Source organism: Triticum aestivum, chromosome 4A (assembly GCF_018294505.1).
Source record: "Triticum aestivum cultivar Chinese Spring chromosome 4A, IWGSC CS RefSeq v2.1, whole genome shotgun sequence".
NCBI classification, from domain to species: Eukaryota; Viridiplantae; Streptophyta; class Magnoliopsida; order Poales; family Poaceae; genus Triticum; species Triticum aestivum.
The window spans coordinates 544,589,161-544,601,628 of record NC_057803.1 but is presented as its reverse complement, the minus strand read 5'-3'; the positions used below and the strand labels follow the sequence as shown (position 1 = coordinate 544,601,628).

The 12,468-nt window shown below is 48.2% G+C and overlaps 1 protein-coding gene across 2 annotated transcripts; it reads right to left on the bottom strand.

Moving 5' to 3' along the window:
- Positions 1–8,683: 8,683 nt before the first annotated feature.
- LOC123082263 (putative protein TPRXL) lies at positions 8,684–12,468 on the bottom strand. Of its 2 annotated transcripts, XM_044504634.1 has the most exons (8): positions 11,991–12,468; positions 11,783–11,833; positions 11,302–11,472; positions 11,096–11,215; positions 10,482–10,956; positions 10,340–10,395; positions 10,163–10,266; positions 8,684–10,048 (listed from the first exon to the last, which is right to left on the bottom strand). In XM_044504634.1, the coding sequence occupies exons 1-5, from the start codon at positions 12,435–12,437 to the stop codon at positions 10,909–10,911; spliced, it is 837 nt and encodes a 278-aa protein (XP_044360569.1). In that variant the 5' UTR covers positions 12,438–12,468; the 3' UTR covers positions 8,684–10,048; positions 10,163–10,266; positions 10,340–10,395; positions 10,482–10,908. The 2 variants fall into 2 exon arrangements, with proteins under 2 accessions (XP_044360569.1, XP_044360568.1); XM_044504633.1 differs by lacking the exons at positions 8,684–10,048; positions 10,163–10,266; positions 10,340–10,395; positions 10,482–10,956 and having other exon boundaries at positions 10,963–11,215.

The window sequence follows — 12,468 nt, the reverse complement described above, 5'->3', positions numbered from 1 at the left end:
AGTTAAAAGGCCGTCAGAAAATTTCCAGCTTAAAAAGAAGGATTCCAGTTCAAAATCCGGTTCAAGGGAAATATGTCTCCCACAAAGCTCTGAAGCTCTCAAAATCCGGTTTAAAATTTTGTTCCAAGAAGAATTTATCTCTTGCAAAGTTAAAGGTTGTAGAAGAGGACATGTTGCCATGATGCGCGGTTCAAATATAGGTTATCCTGCCTTATTGGCTTATCACGTTATTGATCACTTGGGGGCTTCCTGCTCATTGAGCATAGCTGTGAATATCCCTCTTGATCCGGCTTATATGCCATGCTTACAAAAAACTTGGGGGCTCGCTGCCCAGGTTAAAGGGACCAAATAGAGTCTGTTGCAAAGCACAACTCAAACATAGGTACCCGCTGAGCACAGCTCAAAATATTACTTGGGGGCTCTTTTGTTCTAAATAACAAAGAGTTTGTATAACCTTTGTAATAGGCTTAAAAGTCAGGCTTGGAAGCCAGGTGTATTCACCTAAAACCCCGGGTTATCCTGCATGTATGTCAGATGCTTCTCCATCAGGTAATCCTGATTGGCCCGCCAAACTCTTAACAGTCAATCTTTTAAACAAGACCATGAACTCATTAAGGTTAAAACGCCGGTTTGTCATGTGAGGGCATAGTTTACGGAAAGCAAGGAGAAGCTCAGGCTGATAAAGCCGCCTTCCTTGAAACTTGGATAAATCGGTTTGTGATGCACGATGCTACTCTGACCCCGCATACTCCTGATAAGTCTATCTTTAAATAAGAACTGAACTTATCTGGGTTAAAATATCGATTGGGTAATGTGAGTGCCGGCTCACGGAAAGCGCGTACCTTCCAGTGGCTAATGCTAGTTTCATTGAAGAAGATATTTTGGCTTGGCGGCCTATGAAAGCCTTGGATTTTCTATTAATTTGATTTGAACGTCTTTTTGAGATTTTTCTCTTGTGACATATTAATACATGGTTGAAAACCAATAAGGCTTATAATGCCCTATGAGTCATATATGACATTAACCGGTGTTCATTAACCCGGCCTGGCTTTTGACTATAAGTCGCCAGTATGAGATAAGATAATTCACCGATGTTTATTAACCCGGCCTGGGCTTTGGACTATAAGTCGCCAGTATATGATGATAAATTATCTGGTGTTTATTAACCCGGCCTGGCTTTGGACTATAAGTCGCCAGTATATTTTGGATTGCACCATTGGAATCATGTGCTTATAAATCATTGGGTCTATTATTCAAATCTTTAATAGCCAACATGGCTGGATTTTTATTATGGTTATCAATAACCAGTATTATGATTGAGGTTTTCAAAGTCGCTTTAGCGCAATGGCTATTATTTTATCAATGGATATGATTTATTCTACAATGGAGGGAATAGTCTCGAGTCACTGCAGGCTCACGACCCGGCACTTGGGGGCTACATCATTCAAGTTGAAATTACATCAAATATGCAAGCCTCATGTCGCTGCAAGCATGCACCATGACACTTAGGGGCTAATGCAAAGTCATTTTTACCACTTCTCTTTGTCGCGACGCAATTTTGAGCGGCGCTGCTGACGCCGACGCTTCGGAGGTGCTTCAGCAGGCTTGTCCTCAACCGGATCCTTCCCGCCGTCGTCGTCATCCTCTCTGGGTGTGTCCACCATGTACACGTCGTATGTGGAAGTGGTCGTCCAACATCCGGTGAACGGAGGGTTTTGGCCTCCGGCGGCGTCGTTCATGCCGTCGATGTCTTCGGAGGCGTAGTCCAGCATGTCGGTTAAATCTTTGACAGTGGCTATGAAGTGGGTGGTGGGTAGGACGTAAAATTCCCCGCCTTCAGCCCCTAGTCCGGGCTGGGCACAATTCGGAAGCGATTCCTCTGTAATGGCGAGGGACCGCATTAGGTCCAGAGCCTCGTTTAGGAGTGAGGTTTGGACAGAGAAGCGAGGGTCCGCAGGGCTGACTAGGGTGAGAGCCTCCTGGCCACGCCCGCTCGACGTGGACCTCAAGAGTTCGGATTTAGAGTCCTAGGGAGAGTCCGGCACTTTAGTGACAAGGGGAGCTCGGTTCGTCTTTGGGTTTGCCGATGACACCGTCCCCTCCAGATCTCCGGTAGCAAGTTCCATAATTGCCAGGAATCCGGCGGGCTCTAGACTCCCGTCTTCGAACCCGGTAGTCTCCTCTGGATCTAAGGCCAGAGCAGCGGTCGGGGCCGCGAACCCTTCGAAGATCATGTCTCCTCGGATATCGGTGACATAGTTTAGGTTCCCGAAACTGATCTGATGACCAGGGGCGTAGCTGTCGATTTGCTCAAGGTGGCCACTCGAGTTGGCACGCAATGCGAAGCCGCCGAATACAAAAACTTGGCCCGAGGGGAAAGTCTCCCCCAAAACAGCATCATTGTAGATGATCGAACGAGCCATCAAACCTTCTGTCGACAGCACAGAGGAACTCTCAATGAAAGCACCAATGTCAGTGTCAAAACCGGCAGATCTCGGGTAGGGGGTCCCGAACTGTGTGTCAGAGGATCGAAGGTAACAGGAGGTAGGGGACACGATGTTTACCCAGGTTCGGGCCCTCTTAATGGAGGTAATACCCTACTTCCTGCTTGATTGACTTTGATGAGTATAGGGGTTACAAGAGTTGATCTACCTCGAGATCGTAATGACTAAACCCTAGATGTCCTGCCTGTATGATTGTGATTGCCTCTACAGACTAAACCCTCTGGTTTATATAGACACCGGAGGGGCCTAGGGTTGTACAGAGTCGGTTTATAGAGAAAGGATTCTTCATATTCAAACGCCAAGCTTGCCATCCACGCAAAGGAGAGTCCCATCCGGACACGGGGGAAAGCCTTCTATCTTGTATCTTCACGGCCCACCAGTCCGGCCCAAGTCACATAGCCCGGACGCCCGTGGACCCCCTAATCCAGCACTCCCTCACTGGCCATGTAGCTGGTCCATCCGGATGTGGGTGCGACGACCTCGGGCATAGAAGTGCGGCATGGCGAGAAGGAGGGACGGTGCCCTCATCGTCGGGCCCACATACCCCAGTTGAGCGGCACCGAGCATAGTCACGCTACCGTACCGTCGATATCCATGACGAGGGCATGCGAGGCCGATTCATGGTGCCAAGGAGTGCACACCGTCACGCCGAGGGCGACCACCACAGCGACGCGACCCGCTTCTCACCGTAGACCCGCCACCTTCTCCGAGTAGGGCGGCCACCGGAGGATTTATGCCACTAATTCTCAGGTTTGCCCTGCCTGCCTTGTTATATGTGCAAACACATATATCCTTTTTTTGGAAGTAGATGCTCTATTCAAAAAATTGATAGTTTTAGCACTAGCCAGTTAGTTTAGAGGTTCAAATGCATTTAGTATTTCCAATCCTTATTTGTTGTGCCATTATATCTTTCTTAGTGTTGGACACGCAATTGGATTTTGTTATGACTCAAAATCAGTATTAACAACTCCAAGGACAGTATATATAGTGCAGATGCAGAAGGTGGCGAGGCTTCACCAAAAACATTGAAAAAGCTCACACACCTCACTCAAACTAATGTTTTCTTTAGCAAACAATGCTATTTATCTGAAAGAAAGTGAACAATCACTGAAATTAACCAATTCAGCGAAGAGCGAACTTAAAGAAAGTGAACAATCACTGAAATTAACCAATTCAGCAAAGAGCGAACTTAAAGAAAGTGAACAATCTACACTTACAAAACCTTATGTACTTTATTTGTCTTTTAGATTAAGCCCATACACTCTACGAAATTAGTTAAACATTGCACAATACATCTCCATGTTCTGAACCATTGCTCCATGCATTTTTTCTTCAGTTGCCATTATCTTCACTCAATGTAGACTAAGCATATGTACCTTGTCCTGCTGTACGAAAACTGAGAACAGAGGCATGTAAAACAACTGAGAATAGAGGCAGCAATTTTTCTATATTGGTGAATCAAACCAGTTAAGCACTGGACAATGCATTTCTGAACCATTGCTACATGCATATTTTTACTCCTCTGAAATCACTTCCTCTGAAAACAAACAGTCAAGTACTATAGGGACCCTGATAAGGTTGTTTTAGATTCAGTTTACATCACACCCTGAAAGCTGGCATGGCGTTTGACTATATGGGCATTATTCTCCAGCAAAATACAATGCTCCCGTAATAGAAGGCTATAACTCAAGATTAATGTAAACAGGAACCCAAGCCTGAGTTCACCTAAACAACAGCTAAAATAATAGAAGACAATAAATCAGAACTTTCTAGTGGGTTTTAGGCAATCAAGTTCAGGTGTAAACGACAACCACATGCATGCAGCAACTAAAGCAAGATCGTCATGTGCCTTTTCAATGTCAATCCGAGGTAAGGAAAATGGAACAATGTAGACATAACTGATAATGCAGTTTTTAAATCGATCATCTAGCCTTCTTTTTAGGCATAAAATAGATGGGCTTGTCAATGTGAAATGCACATATGTGAAATCTGGACATTTGCTCTGTCTTTTGCTGTTCTGATGCATGCAAATTTGTTCAGCAGCATATATGTTATGCTTTGCTTTGCTGACATTCTATTTTGAACAGCGTTTTGCTGGAGTTACCAAGCGGAAAAGAGAACCAAAAACTACCGCATTGATATTTGTCTAGTTTTCCAAAAGAGAACCTGGGTATTGTCTAGCTTTATTTCCTTTCATACTTATCAGAGGTGAAAGGTTCTCAAATTGTAAATGTTTTCTGAATTCATTATGCCCGTACATTCCAGAAGCTTGCCATTTCCTTTCATTATGCTACTCGTGCTCTCGTCTGGCTATTGACAAGCTGGAGGTGGAGCAGCACCGATGGGTTCGCCTAGTGTCCGAAGGAGAACTTGAGCTTGCGCGCTTGGCCGGCGAGAACGACCGCGATGCCGTGGAGGGCAGCACCACGGCAACGAGTACGACAGTACGGAGGCGACCGTGCAATCCTCAACCAGACCAAGGAGCACGTACTCGCATGAAACAGAGAGCCCGGCGATTTGACAGCCAACCAAATGCAGAGACAATTTACCTTGGAAGAATTATCCACGGGTGGCAGCTACCCAGGGATGAGGCGGGGATTATACCTGGCCATCCCTCGGGCCGGGCCGGGCCGGGCCTAGCCAATCCCGACGCAAAAAACCCAGGCCCAAGCCTGGCCCGTATGTGTAAAAGCCGGCCGAGCCTCGGGCATCGGGCGGGGCCCCTTTGGTAAATCGCAAAAACCGACAGGCCCAGGCCCGGGCGGGAGCAGCGTCAGGCCGGGTCGGGCTTTTTCAGGCCGGGCTGCCCATGGCCAGGTATAGCGGGGATCCTCGCGACTTTTCCCTATTCACCAAACAAGCCCTTATGGTTGCTAAGAATAAGCTATATAATTCCCTAATTGAGCTAATGCTCCCATAGACCCAGACTTATAGTCATTATCAAGATTAACCATGTATGTGTGCAACAGTCCCACCTTATATAGTGATACTTTTCATGCACATATGTATAAGCAAGGACATTGATGCTTAGTCAAAAGAAAGATGCAGAATATTCAATTTGAATAGACTAATAAGAGCATGTGGATTCAATGCTGCTCAGCAAAAATTACAACATGTTTCCCACAGCTTCTTGAAAGTGACATTACAACATGTTTGCTACAGGAAAAATTTGAATAGACTAATGATGGTTTCCCACAGCTTCTTGAAAGTGACATTACAACATGTTTGCTACAGGAAAAATTGCAGCAATCCTGACAATTTATCAAGCAGATAGCATAATCACACAACTGTTGTTAAAATGGTAGTATGAAGGAAAACAGCAACATCCAGGGAAATAACATAATCAAGACTAGTAATAACCGGTTTACTTAAAGAAGCAATGGCCAAAATATTCCCTCTTTACTATTTGTTGCCACAGCCACTTTTCATTTTCATTTTCATCACCAACCAGAATACAACTTCTTGCAGATTCATTTAAGAAACAAAAAATCATGCTGGTCCGGGCACAAGCATGACCTACAGATGCTCTGAATTTCTACCACATTAATGCACAAGTATACACCTACAGATCAATCCAATTTCTAGCACAGCAATGCACAAGTATACACCTACCTACTTCATCAAGCTATGTGTATTGTGTAATGCACCCCACTAAACATTGAATGCTCTTCCTCAGTGGTGCAAGTGGAAACTCGGACATCATCTGGCTAACAGTTTCCCGTGGTGATCTTTATAGGCCAGGAGAAGGGCATCCAACTCCTCCAACTGTTCTCTCAGCCGAACCATAACCTGCGCACTCAAAACAGCATTCCAGCCAGACTGGTTGCCAGGGACAGACAAGCCCAATCGACGAGCAATGTCAGCCAAAGCATTTCCTTTTTCCCGAGACACCAGCAGACCAATATCATATAGTGAAGGGAATATGGAGCTCCGACACTGTAGGTACCCACACACTGTCAATGGTATACCTGTTTGGGTGCCTCTGCGCTGCACCATACGACAGAGGCTTGCAATGCATTCTGCTCCCTCATAGGTGGCCCATATTATTCTTTCATCATTAATCAGGCTGCATCTGTGAAGGAGTTCAACAAATCTTGGAAAGTGAATGTACCGGGCGGCATCAGTGTTAATGCACTCAGATACGTGGAATCTCCACCACCTTCCCTTTGGAAGTTGCCCAGTGTAGCTGACAAGAGCTAGCGAGATTTCATAGTGTCCCACAGCAGTGAGTGCCTCAACCATGAGCTCAAAACAACCTTGCAAATGTTCATGGAAGAGCCTGTGACCTAGTGCTGGACTAAAGCAAACATCTACTCCCACAATATAGTAGTTGCTTTGCACTGCTTGTGCAATAACAGATGCTTCTCCATCAAAATTGTCACGCCAAACCTCGATTTCCAGAAGATTGGCATGTCCCATGGGGAGGGCTTTACTGATGATGTGATCAACATCATATAATCCACAGAGAACCCCCCTCAATGGTCGTATGCTGTCAATTCTGAGGCGCCTCCTCAGCTAAAAAAAACAGTCCAGTGTAAGGAGGGCATCCGATCCACTTGAGTGCCTGTTGCCGGTCCGCTGCACGTTGATCTTATCTGCCAGCCAGTCAAGACTGCCTGCATCTTTACCAAATAGAATCCTCGACAATACCCGAACATCATAGAGTTGAGGTAGAGAGCAGGTATACCTCCTCATATGTTCAACCAGGGTAGCTGGCATGAAATTTCCGACCAGATTTAACAGAAAGGCGACATCATAATCTCCCTGGAAGAAAACCCAGGTCACCTCCCGGTCATAAAACCTATCAAACTCATTCAGTAACCAATCCGCTAGCTGTGCAGGAGGGACCCCACCAGTGTTGTGGGCGTCAAGATTATGTTTTTGATTGGTTAGAAACTTGATAGTGTCTTTGTTGTACGGCCGGCTATTGACATCAACTTGCAGATTTATCTCATTCACACGAACTGCTTCAGGGGGGGAGTCGGTATCAAGAGAAATGGCCAGCCCTAGTTGAAGAACTGTTATGCCGCTGCTAGAAGGAGGGCGCGAGAGGGCCGGCCGGGGGCCTTTTTGCCCACGGCCGGGCAAGAGGGAAGGGATTTCCTTCTTAATTCTTGCTTGATTAGATTGATACATCTCCTCTATTTATATAGAGAGGTTTACTTGACTCCCAAGCAAGGCTTACTTGACCCCTAAGCAAGCGACTCTTGTCTCTAATTAACCCTAAGACTAACGGGCCCATTAGGCCCATTACGTACTCTAACACTACACCCCACCTGGACATGCAGCTTGTCCTCAAGCTGCAACCTAACCAACTTATAACCATGACTCGACGCAACCCAAACCTAACACCTAAAAACAAGCCTTTTACATCTCGGCTTGTTTTATTATTCTCAACCTGAAATGGACTGGGGCGCTTTATTTTGGACCCTTTAACAAAAAGTGGACACCATCCGCACGTCGGACATGCACGTGTACAGCCACCTGGATCCCATGGACACCATCTGGACAAAAGGAGTGCATGTGTAGGACCACCTGGAAGTGCTCGCAAGAGTGACCAGCAGAGGCGCCCTTGCGGCGCCCGGTGACGGAATGCAGTGGTGCTACGTGGTGCGCTGTTGTCGGTGACACCATGCCTTCTTCCTGCCGGACGGCTGTTGGTCTGCACCGCACAGGGAAGAGTGGGGGGCTTGCGATGGAGAATGACGAGGAGGGGTGCACCCCCCCAACCGCCAATGTCGCAGACTTCGAGGTCGCTGTCCGTGGGGAAAACAGCATGCCCACTGCCCGTGGGGAAAACCGCATGCCCAAGATCCCCGGCGCAGCGGATGAGATCGAGGTCCTTTGCGCAGCGAAGGGCAACTTGGAGGAGCGGCAGCTGCAGACCACGCATCTCCCGCACACACCAACGCGCTAGGAGGCCGCGCGCAGTAGCCTGCAGCCTCACCGCCGCCGACACGTGGCGGGTAGCGATCCAAGACGGAAGCGGTGACGGCGACGGCGGGGACTGGACTTGGTGGAGCGGGACTCCCGCCGGCACGGTCGATGCGGGGCCGGAGCTAACCGGCGGTGGCTGCTGCAGCGGCTGCGGCGGTGGCACACCGGGCAGTGGCAGCGGCTGCTGCGGCGGAGCGTCGGAGGCCGGCAGGAGCGGCGGCTGCCAGTGCAGCCAGGGCTGGGCGGTGGTGGCGATGGATGGCAGCTGCAGTGGCCCGGCGAGCGCGGCGAAGGCCGCCTGGTGCGGCGGCTGCCACGGCAACCACGGCGGCGCGGGGGCGGCGATGGGCGCTGGAGGCGCGGCAGGAGCCGGCCCCGGCCACTGCGGCCACTGCGGGGCGGCGGTGGGCGACAGCTGCAGCTGGGGCAGTAGCGTCCCAGCGAATGCCGAGGAGGCCCCTGGATGCGGCGAGTACCACGGCAGGGCCGGCAGCCCGGCGGTGGCGGTCAGCGGCAGGGGCGGCGGCGGCCCGTAGGGGCTAGCCAGGTACAGCCGGATCCCCTGGACGGCTGTGACGAGGTCGTTGAGGACCCCGGTGATCTCCTCCGGGGTGTAGACGGCGGACGGTGGTGCGATGGAGGGCGCCGACATCTGGGCGGTGGCTGCGCCGGAGGATGCGACCAGCGGCGCGGACGGGGAGGGCAGCGGCGCGGTGTAGTTGGCCAGCGGCGCGGTGGTGACGGTCGGCAGCGGAAGCGACGGGGTGGGAGGCGACGAAGACATGATTGGAACTGAGCTACCTGATACCAAATTGTTATGGCGCTGCTAGAAGGAGGGCGCGAGAGGGCCGGCCGGGGGCCTTTTTGCCCACGGCCGGGCAAGAGGGAAGGGATTTCCTTTTTAATTCTTGCTTGATTAGATTGATACATCTCCTCTCTTTATATAGAGAGGTTTACTTGACTCCCAAGCAAGGCTTACTTGACCCCTAAGCAAGCGACTCTTATCTTTAATTAACTCTAAGACTAACGGGCCCATTAGGCCCATTACGTACTCTAACAAGAACATTCCCTCCATTGACCAAATCGCAAACATTGCTATACCACTTAGTCATTGTTCCTGGGCGAACTTGGTTCCCTGCTGTACTCATAAATTCCATGTCCAGTGCAACTGTGACACTTCCCTGTTGCAGAAGTAGCCGAAGCCCCTCCAGCTCTTCCTCAGAATTTTCATGCCAGACTGTGCGGATTAGCATCGGGACAGCGCCTGCTGTGCCTGGCAGCGCCTGGCATGTGAGGCCTCGTGCCGCGCTGGGCAGCAATGCTGTCCCGACTTCCTCGTAGGACTGGCACTGGGAATCACTTGTTGTGCCGGGCACTGACAGTGTCTCAGAAGATGAACGGACTGGATAGATGATGTCATGATAATTCCCCGAGTATAATAACAAGATCACATGAACAGCAGGAACTCCCTGACCAGTGTAGATATCTTGAGCAGGTCCACCATTCAGATGCTTCACTCTTAGTGGTATCTCTAGGGCTGTTGCCAAAGCCATTACTGCAAGATGATCTGCCCACTCACCACATGGAATGACATTTTGAAAGCACCACTGCATGTAGAGGGGTAATCAGGTAAAATAGGTATCAAGTGCTAGGTGTCAAGTGTACAAGAAAATTTTGGTTGATGCAAGTGTAATCAAAGTGATGTTCGTAAGTACACTGACATCTTGCAGATTATAAGTTTCTCCCAGATCAGCTATTAAAGGCTCGAAGTAGTCACTGTGCGAGCATATCCAGACAGCTGCTACTAATCTGAGAAAAACAAAAACTAACAAACAAATTGTGTCAGAACCATCAAGAAGGATGAACTGAATGAAACAGTTCAAGACTGTTTCTCTCACTTGGTTGCATTATTGTGTCCGAGTTGAAGAACTCCAGAAGTTTATCCTCACAATAGCTAAAAAAGGATGTTAAACTAGTTAGACGGGATGCATTTGGACACAATATTTTGCTACAATCACAGAAATCAAACGTATCAAAAACCTGCTACTTGACGCTGAGGTATCCCTCTGTCTCTTCCATTTCATTACGTTTTTTATCAGCTTCTCAAATGCCTGAAAGAAGCAATGACTCAGATAAGTCACATTTGATAATCACTAACAGCTGGTAGTTTGCACCCACAAAGGAGTTCAAGTAGCAGTTACGATAATGCTTACAAGATATTATTAAACAATGAAGGATAAACAAATATGCACAAATACAACTAGGTTATCTTGCCTTGGAAGCTTCAGTTGTTGATCATCTACTACAGTAATACCATAATAATATGGTTTCACCATAAGAAACAGCACATGTGTGTCATACCAATATTTAATAATGCATATAATAATATTCTTCTAGATTATGTTGTCTCATTAGTGGCGTTGATCTGCATAAACATATTTTACAGTGCATTATGTACAATTGGTTGTTAAAGTACAAGGTTTAAGACTGATGGCACGCCAATAGTGTTTAGGTCCTGCAAACGGTAAAACAGAGATAGTGAGATGCAAGATCCAGCTTCAGTTAATCAAGTATAGTGCAACTTGAAGAGAATCATCCCTTACGAACATGTTTATCTGAGAGAAAAAACAAATATGTAGAAGGCCGGAGCTTACTTTGCGGCTCACAGAAAATCTGGAGGTCCATGTCAGATGTGCATATCTACTAGCTACTCTTTCAATGACATCAAGGACACGGTCCTCCTCACATGTATCCTGCCTATCAAGAACTTGCTCCTGTTGTTCATTAGAATAAACAAAGACAATTCAGTAACTAAAGCACTAAATATCCATCATATGCTAAGTACAGGGAGGGCAATTACAAGGTAGGAAAATATGAAGCTCCTGTAGAAACAATCTCCATCTCCACGGACTGGCCTAAATTCTGAGTAGGCCTCCTGAAGGTTCATCACATTCAAATAACCCTGTCCTGACATAGACTGATCAACTGGATCACTGTAATAATGCTCAAGAGCTTCATTCATTGGAATCGTCTGCACCAGACACACAAACAAGGGAATCCATGTTACACTTATTAGAATATGGGAACGACGTAACTAAAACGTGACGGAAATTTGTGTTTGGTTCCAGTTTTCCTAATGCCATGTTATAAAAAAGAAGTTCTAAACCAAGCGAGCAATAGACATTATCCCTTCATTGAATGGTATCACAAGGTGAACAGCATTACAGGGCGGGTTCAGGATTCATCACAATCCAGAGTAACACAGAATTTAGAATGCAAGCCGTTAACATCAAGCATCTACACTACAACATTTAACATTATCAGACGCTAAAGAATCAAACCTGCCAATTCACATATGCACCAGTTATCCTCCTTTCTTTTCTTCCAAAACTCTGTTCCACAAGAAAATGGTTAAGGTCAGTTATATCTTCAGAACTACAAGGAAACCCCGATCTGAAAAGAAGTCCAACTTCCGTAGACAAAGAAAACAAGAACGATCGAAAATACGAATGACCAATCCAGGAAGAACAAGACAGAACATGTTATCACCTGCTTCTCTGTATCCTCCCATCGACTAACTGCGTTCCTGGAGACAGATGAGTCGACCTCGGCCCCGCAGGAAGAACTGCTGCCAGAGCTCGAACAGGGGTGTGGCGGGGAGTAAATTGCGAGATTCTTGCCCTTTTGGTACGCAGCCGCCGCCGCCGCGGAGCTCGGCCCGCCCGTGCCACCGCTGCTTCCGTCTCCGTCTCCGGGCTTCTCGCGGATTTGCAGCAGGGTGGTGCAGCTTCCGACGCGCAGGGTAGCGGGAGGTGGCCGAGAGGAGAGCTCATCCTCTCCGGCATCGGCTGCCGCGGCGCGGGGCGCCCCACTGGCGGAGGGCGAGGAGCAGGACGCAGTGCGCGGCTCCCCATTGGCGGAGGGCGAGGAGGACGCGGCGGCGCTGGACTCAACCGGTTCTTGGTTTAGGTTGTCCTTGTCCGGTTCGGCCGCCATGGCGGGCGGGAAGGGGGAATTTTCGGAAGGA

Excerpts from the sequence above, each read along its gene's own strand:
- LOC123082263 (XM_044504633.1), bottom strand. The coding sequence starts at position 12,437 with ATGGCGGCCGAACCGGACAAGGACAACCTAAACCAAGAACCGGTTGAG. Across the intron at positions 11,834-11,990 it reads GGGAGGATACAGAGAAGCAG|AGTTTTGGAAGAAAAGAAAG; the intron begins GTGATAACATGT and ends CTTGTGGAACAG. Across the intron at positions 11,473-11,782 it reads GTGCATATGTGAATTGGCAG|ACGATTCCAATGAATGAAGC; the intron begins GTTTGATTCTTT and ends TGTCTGGTGCAG.